This window comes from Taudactylus pleione, unplaced genomic scaffold (genome assembly GCF_031769625.1).
Source record: "Taudactylus pleione unplaced genomic scaffold, aTauple2 ptg000202l, whole genome shotgun sequence".
Lineage (NCBI taxonomy): Eukaryota > Metazoa > Chordata > Amphibia > Anura > Myobatrachidae > Taudactylus > Taudactylus pleione.
Window position 1 is genome coordinate 9,493,466 of NW_028284604.1, and position 16,037 is coordinate 9,509,502.

Here is a 16,037-nt window from a genome sequence, read left to right on the forward strand (position 1 = left end):
TGAGCAGAGTTGCAGTACCGATAGAGACGCATTGTCTCAGAAGTATGTTGTGCATTCCTGGGTGGTGACTGGGAGGTGCCTTTAAAATGCACGGATATTCACTATTGGCGTATTATGGCAGAGACGCGGTCGTGTTGCATAACTGATTGCGTGCACAGACTCTTCAGGCGGTATCCAATTAGCCCCGAACATAGATCCTAAGTGTTTTCGGACAAATTATCCTATTTGTTCGGGCGAGTGGTGAAAAAAAAAATCGGTGAAAAATAGGGATTTTCGGCTAAAAATCCCCACTTTTTGTCCCCCTCCCCCCAAAAAATATATTGGGGCTAATTGGATACCCCCCTTAATCCCTTACATTGGAGGCAATTCTCTGATAGAGATTCTGCACCTAACACAGGGCTGGTGCATGTTGTGGGTGTCTCAGGTCTTGCTTGCACATTCAGACACAAGAATGTACACCATGACTTAAACTGGTATTGTGCATAAAGTTGCAGTCTTGGGATTCCTTACAGTTTTATTAAAACTTTAAACATAGATAAAATAGAGATTGGAAAAACAATTGATGGTGATTATTTCTTCTGGTAGGTGTCCCCTGCTATCTCCATTCTGAGGTTGCGATAGTGCGAGGAGGATAACCGCCGGTATTTGTACCATTTCTGACCTTGTTAAATAGGCTTTCCCATGCGGCTATCAAGGCTGCTTGTTAAAGCTCCCATTAATCAATATATCCCTTAGTGTTATACATCACCTTTGTCCAACTATTGAACAGCAATGTTTACTGAAAATGAAGATACTATCAAGCATTAAATTTTTTGTTTCACCTGCTTCATCCTGTTGTTATTTTACAACATTTTTATTTTAATACAACATTTTTATTAATACAACCTTTTTATTTTAATACAACCTTCTTTGATTTAGCTCCACTCTCCTTATAATGTATCTTTTGGCATGTGTCCCAATCAAGCAGTATAAAGAGGAAACACTTTTTATCTAGTAAATGGTCATCCAACGGAAACATTTCAGAGCAACCTTTTCATAGCTATTTTCCTCCTACGACTCTGTGTCCATGACAACAATCTTCAAATCTCAATGGGTAATTGAGAGGAGTTTTCAGATAAGTGGTTTCAAATAAAGAACTACTTTACCTACAATAAGCATTGCATGTTGCTTCTTTTCCAGCATAAAAACTAATAGAGTGTAATTGTTTAATTATGGTAGATAACTATTTCACTTGCCTGTATACCCTATGAAAACATGTTTGCAATTACTTAATCTTCCAATTTGATATTTGAGTTCTGCTGGCTTTGGAAAACTGTTTCGGGTAAAAAAACGTTACAGGTTTTTGTGTTTTTCATAAATATATGAAACTGTAAATATATTTTTCTTCTTCACTGTAATAAGTTGTTTTTATATTTTCTCTGATTCTCCCGAAACTTCCAAATAACACATTGGAACATGTTTTTATTGGTGGATTCAGTGGTAATTCAGGCAGTTAAACACTCGTTAAAGTGCACCACCTGTTTTACCAAAATAGGCAGAAACTTAAACAATTTACTTCAGTACCTATCCCATTTAATTTTACTGTTTAAACTTCCTACTACACAAACCAGGGTCCGATTTTGTCAGAAGCCAGTATGTTTTTTTTCCGACTGTGGTCAGAATCAAACCTTTGGACCAGCAATGTGAAGCAGCAATGCTAAACCGTGTACCACCATGTTGTCTATACAAAGCGTTGACAGATATTTTGTGCTTCTTAAAATTGCATATTTCCTTGATGTTCTATATTCATATACTAGTGCTCAGTTTTTCTTTTTTCTTTTCATATATCAATGTACAAAGTTTGTTTAATATGACAGCTTATCCTGCCTGTCCTAAGATTTGTAATGTAATGAGTTGTATAATATCATGATGCATCATTGTTAGTTATCACTCTGGCTATGTTGGTCCTACCCGTAGCATTATACAAATAAAATTATTTTTAGTAGCTCTAAAAATGTTATATATATTTATTTATTTATTTAGTCTACTTATTTTACCACTGAGGGACAAAGGGGAATATTTATGAAAAGCACGTTTCATATTTGCTTTTTTTCTAGTTCTCTTAAGGCTGGGTGCACACTGGATGATGTCATATTGTACCGCGGGTACACATCAGAGCGATGTTATGACTGACGGAACGATCACTCGTTCTGTCCTTCATTAACATGAATGGGGTCGCATGCGATATCATCACGTTTGATGTGCAGCACATCAAAACTGACGATGTTGCATGCGACTGCGGGGGCGCGCATATCGTGCATACACACTGAACGATATGTCGTTACGATCTGTCCAAATCGTAACAACATCGCTCCAGTGTATACCCGGCTTATGAATTAACGCAAACACCTTACTAATTGCTATAGACAACATTACCTTTATTCCTAGCACCAGTCTCCATAAAAGTCTCTAAGCATGCCTCTGTGTTGTCTCAGGAGGTGATAGGCCAGAGTTATATCAACGCTTGTGGGGAGGGCTTGTGTATAGCAGGCAGTTCCTCCATGCAGCAGGCTCCCTTCTCCCTACCTTCTTCCATCTATCCAGGGATATTTCGGAAAAATGGCGCATATGCAGAAAATTGCAAAGGCTCTGGCACGGTGCGCCCATTATAGAAATGCCTCTGTGATAGACTGTTTTCTACTATATGGTTTACTAAAAAGGGTCACTAACACCAGTTTTATTTTCATATTCTTGTTATCTAACCGAGATAAGAACGGCTTCTAATGTTCATCTTGCTCATGTTTGTTTTTGTACTGCAGACCATAGGCATCTTAAAGCACATTGTTGGAAATCTTAGTAACTGTCAGTCATGTTGCATGGGTTTCAGTAAAGGTCTTACAAAGTCGGCTTCCATAGTGACCTATTGTATCATTATGTTTTGCATGTAGTGTTTGTTTTGTACTGTACAGCATGCTAATTTTTAATAACCATTAATAACCTAGAATTATGTTATATTGTAATGAGTTATATAATCTAAAGGTAATCAGTTATTATTAATAGTATATATTTACTTGACATATGTAACCTAGAGAGCTAGAATGTACTGTACAACTAAAACTACTGATGAAACACTTTGTACTTGCAGTTGTTCATGGTGGATAACGGAGCTGATGACTGGAGAATAGCCATGACCTACGAACGCATCTTTTTTATCTGCTTGGAAATACTGGTGTGTGCAATTCATCCCATACCGGGAGACTATAAATTCACATGGACAGCACGACTTGCCTTTTCTTATACTCCCTCCACGGCTACAGCTGATGTGGATATTATTTTGTCTATACCAATGTTCTTAAGGCTATATCTTATTGCCAGAGTTATGCTTTTACATAGCAAACTTTTTACAGACGCTTCTTCTCGAAGCATTGGAGCACTAAACAAAATAAACTTCAACACACGTTTTGTAATGAAGACTTTAATGACAATATGTCCCGGAACAGTACTTTTGGTTTTTAGCATTTCATTATGGATAATTGCTGCATGGACTGTCCGAGCCTGTGAAAGGTAAGGCTCCTATTTTCTTTTCATTTCTATTAATGATCTCTCTATAACAGTATTTCATTTATATTTAATGATGCTCCGAATCGTTGGTTTTAGCATGATTTTTTTATGCAGATGCACCGGTTTCATTTTTCTAGCACTTAATGGCTAATTTGACTGAAAGCCTTCTCGGCACAAAGGCTGCTACTTCAGACCATGTTTCACTGAATCCTTTTAAAAGCACTTGGGGCCTGATTCAGAGCCGGACGCTATTTGCGCTCGCTCGTTCAGAAAAGGGGGCCGGCTATTTAAATTGAGCGCTCGCTCTTTGCGGTCTGTTGACGCCTCTATGTCTGAGCGAGCGAACGAAACATGCGCTCGCTATTTTGTAAAGACGCCCCCTGGCCGCTCGCATCCTATGTCATCTCCGCTATTTATTTGATTAATCGAGTACATCGAAAGGTATCTGAACTGCTCGCAGTGCTTGTGGTAGGTTTATCCTACCGCAATCACTGCGAACAGTTCAGGCTAAGAAACAACCAAGTGATGTGGTCGATGACGCTGCTTTGTTAATTATGCACACCATTAAAACGCCCGTTTTGACCGTTTGGCACGCCTGCGTTCAGATCACCATTCCACGTTTTCAAGCACCTTCCCCTGTTACCACCCACAAACGCCTCATCCTGTCACTCAAATTAGCAGGCATTCGCTATTTTGCGAGCGCTCGATTTCCGACCGCAATGACTGGTTGGCGCATGCGCATTATGACCCATACGCATGCGCAGATGTGCGAACATCGCTCGGAGCGAACGAGCGGCTGCTTATGAGCAGCTCTGAATCAGGCCCTTGGTTTCTTAATGTTTATACTATGCGACAGCTATTAAACACAGTTATCTGTAATTCACAAAAATATATTGCTGTCTGGTTTACATTTGACTTTATTTCAGCTAGTTTGTAAACCAAATGCCCTTTATATGCATGGGAATTTAGGACCTGATTCAGACCCGCTCACTAGGAAGCATTCGCACGCAGACTGCCGATGTTTGCATTGTGCGCATTGCAGTGCGCGTGCACAAACCAGTGCGACCGATCATGAAGCCTTCGCTCACTGCGCATAGACAACCCGGCAGAATGAGTAACAGGAGAAGCCGTTTGAGGGTGGTGACAGGGGCTGGCCACTAGAAATGGGGGAGTGGAGGTGCGAACGCAGACATGCCTGAGCTTCTTAACACTGTTTCAGAGGCGTGCATAATTAAAAGGCAGCGTCATAGTACACGGCACTTGGCTGATTTTTACTCTGAACCGCTCGCAGTGCTTGCGGTAGGGTATGGTCAACCACAAGTGCTGCGTATGCATCCGATGGTACTCAGTTACCGAGATGACGTGCGCAAGTGTCTTAGGACAGGCTGGTGGGCGTCTGCATACATATTGCAATCGCACGCTAAGACATAGTGGGCATGCGAATTCCTTGCCATGCAATCGCCTGCCTTGCAGAATTTGCATACGCATCTAACGAGCGAACGCATCTGGCGAGAGGGTCTGAACAAGGTCCTTAGTTTCCAACAAATGTCACCAGCTTAAAGAATAAGTTGACCTGTTTTGGACTCTTTTTTTTTTTTTTTTTAGTTCATTTTACATAATAGACACTATAAATAATTGTTTGTAAATATAAGTCCCTGCGTATCTTGTTTAATTGACCAGATAAAAGTGGCAATTATTTAAAAGGTAAAACCAAGCCGTTTTTGCCTTTTAAATGATTGCCTTTTTAAAACATCAGGCAGACTTGCCGGAAACTCGCCACACGATTTAAGTAAAATTTAACATGCTTAATAGAGCCCATAGGTTAAAAGCAAGGAGGGGACAAAAAAGAAAGCTCCCCCCCCCAACCATCAGAATTTTGGTGTGACAGTCCTGCTTTTCGTGTGCTATCCTGTCATCCCTCCTGTGGGCTGCAGTGTCCCAGGATGGGGATAGGTTGGGAGGTCTCTCTCACCTGCAGAGCAGCAGTGAATGGATACATGCTGCATGCCAGTCTCGTAGAGCTAAAAAGACTTGCATGCAGCTCAGGAAGCGCTGGACACGCACCCAACGTAGCGAGAACTGGTGTCTAATACTCAGTCATGCCTGCACGATGCGTGGCCCACACCCCTGCGCACATATGCTGTCCTGATCCCCTCCTGCCAAATGTTGGAAGGTTAAGGTATGGTTTAGGGCTAGAGCTTATAAAATCTGAATTAGCATTGTGAGCGCTCATGTGACTGGTTCAACCCATGTCTCCAATTCAGTTAGATTGTAAGTTCTATTGTAAGCTCTATACTGAACAGGCGCTCCCTGCCCATTGTTTTCATGTCTGCATTTATTTAACTACTTTGTATATTTTTTTCTTATGTATGTCCTGCTTTCCCCACTGTGGGGACTTATAAGTGAACAACAGCTCTCCATGGTATATCCACAGGTACTACAGGAAAGTTGAGGAACAATGGCACATCTAATACTTTACATTACAAGTGAAAACAAATCAATAATAGAAAATGTATTTCTACCATTGACATTATGAATAATTAAGCACCCCAGCAACTACAGAAGCACTGCTATATATATATATATATATATATATATATATATATACTGTATATTACTTGGTCTTGCTATAAAATGTGATAATTTTATTTTACTTTCTGTCATTTTAAGAACCAATGCTCTTGGTGACTCATTAAAGTAAGACACCTGCCAGGAACATCATCCTCCACCAGCTCTACCAGAATGACAGTTTTAGCTTGAATCTCAGCAGGAACCATAGGATTCCCTCATAAGTCCTAGCAACAGGAAAAGGCAGCTTGTTACACTCAACTGGAGGCCACACTGCAATTTATTTAAGATTAGACAGACTTGTCATTGGCAGCCATCAGGGAAAGTTCATCTATTGCTAATTGCTCCTTTGTTTCATATGTTGGATACTGCACGCTAGGAAGTATCTGAGTACATTTTTCACACCTCAGACTAGGTATAAGAAAGGAGGTTACAAAAATACACATCTGTGAGCCAGAACAAACTGTAGTATTACTGTAGACAGGGCATCTTAATTGCTAATTAGAAGTATCTGGATGCTGTTAAGGACATGCACTTGACTGGTCTGGTGTATATGATGGGATTAATGCAGCTAACCTTTTATTTGTTAGCCACTGCAGATTATCCTGATTAACCAAACCTCACTCCGAGACACCTAATACACACGCAAGAAGCTGCCATCACAAGGTGCTAAGGTTCTAAACAAATAGGTGGATATAGTAGAATAATAGATGGTAAATACAGTGCTCAAATTTTGGATCATATAACAAACTATTCGGTAACAAAAATATCAAAATTGCAATTTAAATAATTAATGAAATAATCAAAATAAAATGCCAGAGTAATGTAATGTAGTTACAAGGTTACAATTGGACAAATATTAAACCTACGCAATCACTAAAAAAACTAAAATAATCAGGGCCCTTTTCTGCTTACATTCTAGATGTTAAGAAGAATCTGCTCCTCTAATATTGGAGTAGGATAATAGAACACAAAGGGGGGTATTCAATTAGCCGTGGGGTAATTCCTGCGCCGAAGTAATTAAATTAGCTGGATTATCCAGCGCGCGAGCCCCCGCAGTCGAACGAAACCTCGTAGCTCATGGAGGTCTACCAAAGGTAAATCATTTTGAAGTCTGCTCAGCTCACTTGGAGTTCCAAAGTCCAAAGGATTTATTTGCAAACAGAAATAAATAGTGCCGCCTCTTACAATACGCAAGCGCGATTGGCACCAATACAAGGCTTCAATTCTGAATGCACTGACTTCCAACAGTCGCTGCAGTACAATTTATAAGTTCACTTTCAAATAGTCCTTAAGGAATAAGATCATTGGATACAGGCAGGGATATGTATATACTCGATGTCGGATAGGTCAGTTCTTTCTTCTTTGTGTGTGAGCAGTCGGATCTTCATTAGCCTGAGGGTCATGCCAAAACTATCCCATTCTGGAATTCCTTTGTCTCACAGTATCATTGGAGAGGGGGAAGTTTCAGTTTCAGGTTAAGCACAGTACATTGTTTAACTATACCTACACAGGATCTAAAACATTATACCAATAATAAAACATTTATGTTTAGAACAGGGATGCAGTATTTACGTATAATACGCTACAAATGAAATGCTGATTAAAATAAGACTAAACATCAATATACAGTTATATAACATTATAAATATACTTAAAGTATATTTAAAATAAGAACTTTATTAATGATATTCCATAACCGCACGGTGTGGTGGTTTCTGCAGGATCACCAACGTTATCCTATTGGAATACAGAACAGAACAAGCCCAAGGAATGGTATAATATTATGAATCACAATCAGATATACAATCAGATCTCATACAATCTAATTCGACCAATCTAATTTGTAACCTATATAAGCACATGCCTTCATCCAAAATATCTATCTTTAACAGTCCATACTTTGATAGTTCACAAAACACTATCATACCTTCTTCTTATGACATTTGGTCAGACATAAAATCTTGATATATATATATATAAATATATATATATATATACAGTATAACACAAATCCAAACATCAATCATTCAATTGAGGACAGGAGGAAAGGGTAAGACAACCCTTATACACGCTCAGCGGATCCCCTAGGGGCCATTGGCAGGATGTGGGAACTCATCTAACCTATAAAGGATGCTTGGGGGAATTTAGGACTACATTTTCTATGATGTCTGGTGTAACATTCACTATACATATAATTATATATGGCTAAATCTATTCACATTTCTTTCCTTAATTGAACCAATTTAAATATTTAAAAATATACATGCATTTCTTTACCCTCCACCAATATATACTAATCCTCTAAAGAATATTCAAAGTACTATTAAACATAAATAGACCTTTTTCCTCTTCAATTATGGGCTCATAGTATTTACAAATCTTCCATACTGTTTCAAAATCCCAAAGTTTCATCCGGTCTATTTACTATACTAAAACTGAACAATGCGTTAAGCTGGACTGAATTTTTCTATCAATTTCTCCTCTGATGCCACACCTTCAGCACAATCACCAAACCCATTCTCCAGCACCTGATTACCTTTGCAAAAATAGATTTTCCTGTGGAAAAAACAAAATTTGGGAAAAGAGAGAGAAAAAAAGAAAATAGGAGACACAAATTCCAAAAGAACTGTGGTCTTCAATGCTGTAGAAATAAATCTTTTGTTGGATCTTGATTTCAGGTGTTTAATGGCAACTCACAGAATAGATTCTCGAGTGACGGTGTAACAGGTTCAATCTCTGCTTGGTCTGGAATCTTCTCAGTGTTACTGACTTTCTTGCAGTGGGTGGCATGTATCCAATTATCTCTTTCAGCTACCTTCAAGGCTGTAGTGTTGGTCATCAAAACCTGGTACGTTAGTTACCACCTGTCTACTAAACAAAGTGAACATAAGAAGTTTCGGGCCATAACATTTTATCCAGGCTCAATCTCATGGCATTTTTTTTTTCTGGCCTCTCAGGAGACAATAATTTCAATTTATTTTGTTCCTTCCTCAAGTGCTTACTCGTCTTTATGAGGTACTGCACAACCACTTCATTGTTGCATTTTAAATCTTCTTGAGGATCTATCATCACATGGGGTTGTTTACCAAAAAGTATCTCAAAAGGTGACAGGTTAACAGGTGGTTTTGGAAGTGGTCCTGATGCTGTGCAAGACTAGTGGCAATGCTTCTGGCCATGCTAACCCAGTTTCAACCATCACTTTGCTCAGTTTGTACTCTCTCACCACCTGTCCATTAGCCTTGGGCCTAGGGGGAGTGTGCAACCTGCTACCAATACCCCTGCGTTTACACATGTTCTGGAAAACTTCACCAGTAAAATGAGTACCTCAATCACTTTGGGATTCCACATCTACACACAAATTCCTGAACAATTTTCTTATCAGTAAAAACAGCAATATTAGAGGCAGTTGAATAGGCTTCTGCCCAGTTAGAGAAATTGTCAATACAAATTAATACATGTCAGGTATGTTAAATACATGTCAATTTAACTACCTGCAGGGTGATAATTGGATGAAGTCGATTTGTATTACCTGAAAAGGTCCGTCTGTAGGAGAAATATGGGATGGTTCTGTATTGTTTTCCCAGTGTTCTTTCTCAAGCAAGTAAGACAGAACATTGCTCTCTTAATAGCCTGTGAAGAGAATCCTGGTGCGCACCAATACGCACCCACAAGTTTACACATACCTTCATTACCCCGATGAGTCAGACCATGTGCAGCATCTGCTAGGCTTGGAAGATATTTCTTGGGGGGCTACTGGCCTACAATGTCCATCCTTCCAGAGTCCCAAGGACTCCTGACCACATTCTTTCACCTTCCAGATGGCCTTTTCCTGCTGGGAACAGAAATCCTGCATTTCAATCAGTTTCTGTACACTTAGAACTTCAAACATCATTATCTTAGAAAAATAAAATAATATAAAGCGTTGTCAGGAGTGGTTTGTCCAAGCAGTTGCTCAGAAGGAGATAGTTAGTCTCCTAGACAATTTAGATAAAAGATAACTAAAGCAGCGGTAAAGAAAAAAAAACATTTTAATAATTTAAATCAGATTAAACTCATTAAGACAATGATTACTATCAGCATACAAATTATTCAATAATAGACATGTATGTTACAGATTAAATAGCTCTTAGAATAGAGAGACACCATTTACAGGCACAGTCTAGTTGGCACCGGATACGTATAAAGTATGTTGGAAATTCAGTGCAGAAATAGATAAATATGTTACCGGTTCTTCTGGTATTATTATCTTAGTAACATTTGTCTTTACAGGTAGGCCTTCTGCCCACTTTGCGGCTTCATCTGCCCTACTGTTGCCAAGTGACACTGGGTCTCTGTCATATGTATGTGCATTACACTTAATGTCTGCAACCTCTCCTGGTAGTTACCTTTGTATATGTCATGCATGTGCCACTGGTGTGCCTCCTGCTGTCATAGGCATAAAACAGGATTCTTATCTATCATAGGACCCCAACTTTATATTATATGAAATCAAACTGATATAAATGTTCCAAACAATCATGCATATCTGTGTAACTGCTAAATCCTCTTCACTCTCCACCCTTTGTATCTTATGAGATACATATGGTAAATAAATTACAGGATTTAACATATTACATCTTTTGATGGTTATTTTTTGATAATACTATAAGGGACAACTTCCATCTTGTGTTCGTTTATATCAAATTTAGAATGAGCAGATACTGCATAGTGTGCATATAACATTAGATCACGCCCTTATATTTTGTTTTTCCTAAATCCTGTCCGGTGTCAAGTGTCTCGTCCCCTGGGTCAGATATGTCCCAAATATTTCTCATTTGACTGATATGGCTGTAGCTTATCCTTATACCTTGTGTCCTGCTTGCAAGAGATGAAACAATTGTTTTAGCGTTAGACAAGAAAAAATTAATCATAACAATAACTTATCCATATGACTAAAGATGGATACATATAGAGGTTATTAAGGATCTGGCCGACTCTCTATCTACAATAAAGTTTGATTAGTACCAGAGACGTTAATTTTTACATTCGGTTCATCATGAGGTTTTCTGTCAATCTAACTAGCTGTAGCACACAGGTATGACCTAAACTTCAAGAGTTATTTACATACTCACGTGTAGCATTTGTGGCTAACATTTGTGCTTATCTCTGGTATGTAGCATCAGGTATTTGGGTTTTCTCTGAATAATTCCCATGTGGTGGGCCTCTTTTTAATCCTTGATCCCTTCTAGGCCAATTACCCGGTTCCTGTTTATGGATAGGGTAATTTCTCCCATGCACCTGAGAATAACCTAAGTCTCTATTTTCCTTCTTGTAAATGTCCCAATCTTCATGTTCACATGTGTAACATTTACCTGACTGTGGCTGTCTTTTCTTACCATACCGTGCACTGTACATTTGCTGCTGTGGATGCTGTTCCTGTAGGACCTGTATACTCAGTCATTAATTTCTCACTTTGCATTTCCTTTCTCTTGGTTATATTTTTAGCATGGTCAATAGCTGATTCCCTAAGGGCATCTACTGTAATTCCTCTCCAATTTGCAATAGAGGTCTGAACTCTTGTTTTCAAATTCTCCTTAAGGCCATCCATAAGAACTGAAACAGCCACTTCCCTGTGATTTACATTGTCTTTTATGTCAGATATTCCTGTATACTTGGCCATTTCCAACAAAGCTCTATGGAAATATTCTAAAGCATTTTCATTATCTTTTTCAATTATGGAGAAAATCTTATGCCAATCCACAACTACAGGGAAGTACATTTTTAACTGGGCGTAAATGTTAATAATGTTCGCCTGATTATTCTCATCAGTTAAAGGTTTGTCTTCCTCCAGTTGACTATCCTTAATAAATTTTTTGCACATCAATTGTGGGAGGAAGACATGCCCTTAATACTATTCTCCAATCTTTATTTGTGGGTTCATGGGCATTACCCAAATCCTTAATACATTTTTGACAATTGGTTAGATCTCTCCTAGGATCAGGGAATTCAGTGATAATTGACCGTAATTCAGATCTACTCCAAGGACAGCAGGCTTACTATTAGGAACAGCTATTGTTTATTCTGATTGTAGGGACCATTGTTTCAATAACATGAATGTCCCTGGGCTTATTTAACATCTGAGAACACCTCATGATCCTCAACACTGTCCACTTGAAACAGAAATGACCCCTCCCCTCCACTGGGCCCTCATGTAACTACATGATATGAGAAAGAGCAGGATTTAAAACAGGTTCATTGTCTTCAATTACAATCATCATATTTTCTTTTTCCAACCCTGGATACAAATTACATTTTACTTTCTTATCAGCGATACCTAAGCCATCATCTGCATATGGCGGAGGTGGTGCGCTTGCAACTTGTGTAACCAATTGTTTATACCACAAATTCAAACACGTTTTATGTTTAAATCGCCACTTCAGCAATCTTAACGTACAAATCTTATCTTTAACAGTGCTCAATATTTCTGGGTCAAAGCTACCAACACTAGGAAATAGTTTCTCACATTTTGCAGTCAGTTTCACAGTTTCATCCAATTATCACAATACAGTGTTGCCTTCACACCATACTTTTTGTGCATCATATACCTTGCCAACCCTACTGGTCCTAATTCGACCTGCACATCGGTCACAATTTGTTCCTTTCCCCTCTGCTTTGCTCCCATAGCGGAAAATCTTATTCCTGCCGTATGCAAACAGACAGCGGTGTGCGTCCATGAGCCCCCATCTATCAAAGGTAAATAATTTTGAAGTCTGCTCAGCTCACTTGGAGTTCCAAAGTCCAAAGGATTTATTTGCAAACAGAAATAAATAGCGTACCGCCCCTTACAATACGCAAGCGCGATTGGCACCAATACAAGGCTTCAATTCTGAATGCACTGACTTCCAACAGTCGCTGCAGTACAATTTATAAGTTTACTTTCAAATAGTCCTTAGGAAATAAGATCATTGGATACAGGCAGGGATATGTATATACTCGATGTCGGATAGGTCAGTTCTTTCTTCTTTGTGTGTGAGCAGTCGGATCTTCATTAGCCTGAGGGTCATGCCAAAACTATCCCATTCTGGAATTCCTTTGTCTCACAGTATCATTGGAGAGGGGGAAGTTTCAGTTTCAGGTTAAGCATATTACATTGTTTGACTATACCTAAACAGGGTCTAAAACATTATACCAATAATATAACATTTATGTTTAGAACAGGGATGCAGTATTTACGTATAATACGCTACAAATGAAATGCTGATTAAAGTAAGAATAAACATCAATATACATTAACATTATATACATATATACATGTAACATTATATATATACTTAATGTATGTTTAAAATAAGAACTTTATTAATGATATTCCATAACCGCACGGTGTGGTGGTTTCTGCAGGATCACCAAAGTTATCCTATTGGAATACAGAACAGAACAAGCCCAAGGAATGGCATAATATTATGAATCACAATAGCATACAATCAGATCTTATACAATCTGATTTCATACAATCTAATTCGACCAATCTGTAGTTTGTAACCTATATAAGTACATGCCTTCATCCAAAATATCTATCTTTAACAGGTGCGAGGTAATGTCCGCTGAAAAATCACAAAATTGGGTTCGCACGTGTGGTAAAAAAAACATTGTGCAGTTTACGTGGAATATCCCTATTTTTTTGGCCCAGGAAAAAGGCTATTTAATTGAATAGCCTTTCACCGAACCCCTGGGACTTTTTGCCGGTAATTAGTTATGTGGGAAATCCTGCTGCTAATTGAATACCCCCCCAAAGTTTGTTACATCTATAATAAGCACCGAAGTGTGGATTGTGAAGTACATGAGTTTTGAAGCAGATTACACAATTGATAGTACTTTTTATTTAGCCTGACTAGAAATATTGTAATTAGAATAATGTTGATCTACTATATTTACTGTAAACATATTTTTATACTATTGCATGTTGACTCAACTGTAAGCTATGTAGACTATGTAGGGAAAAAGTGCAAATAGAGTTGTTTGTTGGTGTACCTCTTACACCTAGTCTAGGGTAGGTGCAAGTTTGTGTTGATGGTGATGACTACTTAGCAAACCATGCTTACACATATGAGCACTTGCATCTTAAGATGTGTACAACTGTGCATACAGGATTTCCATTTTTCCTGCAAACGCTTCTTTTAAGCAAGATACTCCTGATTTACTTAGAACTGCATCACCCACTGTGAGCAATGATACTTGAGCATTAGATGATTTCTCAGGCGATATGCCCGATTCCAACGGATCAGGCCAACATATCAAAATTGTCTAGTGTGTACCCACTATGTCGGCTGTTGCGCGCGCCTGTTTGGTCGTCAGCCACATCGTCAGGTCATCCCTACATGCAGCTCAATCTGACGATGCGGCTCAGGACCCCATGCAGCAGGATGCGGCAGGGGCCGACATATCGGACGGTCTGGCACCACATCGTCTAATTTCTACCAGTATCGGTCGCATCGCTGGGTACACATATTGTTTAATGTTTACCCAGCTTAACACTTATTGTTGTTGATTTGTAAGGCTTTGTGTAAGTGCTGCCAAACAGTGGGGAGAACAGAACATGCGTAAATGAGAGATGTACAATGTAGGTGAAATAATTTCAGGCATGAAAATAAAGGGTAGGGATGACCCTGCTCATAGGAGAGCTTACATTCTAAATGGAAGAGAGTGTAGCTGAGACAAGAGGAGCCAGTGTGACTCAAAGACTGTGGGAGCATGTGATCAGGCATGGTATTGCATGGGACAAATGGAGGCAGGAGTGTAAAGGGAATGGGACTGAAATGCCGGCGGCTGTTCAAATCCCGACAGCGGCAGCCCGGCAAGGGTGAAGATCCAGATCGTCCCTAAGGTAAGTATTGCTAACCTAATTCTACCTCCTAACCCTCCCCTCCTCCCCTAGTGCCTAACCATTATGCCCCCTCTAAGTGCCTAAACCCAACCACCCCTTCCCCGCCGCCTAAACCTAAGTCCCCCGGGAGGTACCTAACCCTAACCTCCCCCCGGGGGTGCCTAAACCCCCTTCCCCTAGCCTAAACTTAACCCTCCCAGGGGGGTGCCTAACCCTAAGTCCCCCCTGGGAACCCTAAACCTAACCCTCCCTCCCACAGCTGTCCACGCCCGATGCCCGGCTTACCTTCATTTGGTATGCCCGGCGTCAGTCTTCCGGTATATGGTTAATGACGGGCATCGAGTTTTCGACGCCTGTCATTAGTACCACGCCGGGATTAGAGTCTGGAAGCCGGCGGTTGGCATTTAGACCGTCGGCTTCCAGCCTACAAACCATGCAGACACATTTAAGATCATTGGTGACGCATACTAAAGACTGTCTGATGTTGCTTCACTTTCACGATTAATCTAAAGCTGCATTACCACCTAACAGGAAATATTTTACTACTGGACTCCTCACCCCAGCTGTAGCTTTGGAGTTTTGTACTGTAGTCATTTTGCCAATAGTTAACTCAATCTAGTTTGCTAATGGGATGGGACTTAAAGCCTCTTGTTTTTGTCATTTGCTGTAAGAGAGACGGCTGCCTGTAGTTGAATCCAGCTAGGGGAGTCATGTTTTCCATGGGTGGTAGTGGAACTTTAAAACATGTCTAAGGCATTCACGCAGTTGCAAATGTTTTTAAATTAACAGAGATAATGATCTTAAAGTGGGAATAAATCGGAACTTCTAAGCAAAATTTACACTCATTTCACAATTTCAATTTTTTAAGAATATACAGTACACAAATGAGAAGACATATCACCCAGTTTATAATGGACAGTTCCAAGGATCAGGAAATGGAGCACACCATGAAATGTGCTAGATGGGAAATAAGGCACAATTGCGGCAAAGAAAAGTAGTGTGAGTTGTCATTTGCTTATTTATGCTGATGCTTTGATTTGGGAAGCAAAAAATACATAAAATG

The 16,037-nt window shown here is 39.5% G+C and overlaps 1 protein-coding gene across 2 annotated transcripts in view; it reads left to right on the forward strand.

The window, feature by feature from the left end:
- Nucleotides 1-16,037, forward strand: part of KCNN2 (potassium calcium-activated channel subfamily N member 2) — a 193,843-nt gene that overhangs the window by 10,326 nt on the left and 167,480 nt on the right. For both annotated transcript variants that reach the window (XM_088477692.1, XM_088477693.1), the window contains exon 3: nucleotides 3,125-3,543. In XM_088477692.1, coding sequence (XP_088333818.1) covers nucleotides 3,125-3,543 — 419 coding nt within the window. The remainder of the gene's footprint in view (nucleotides 1-3,124; nucleotides 3,544-16,037) is intronic.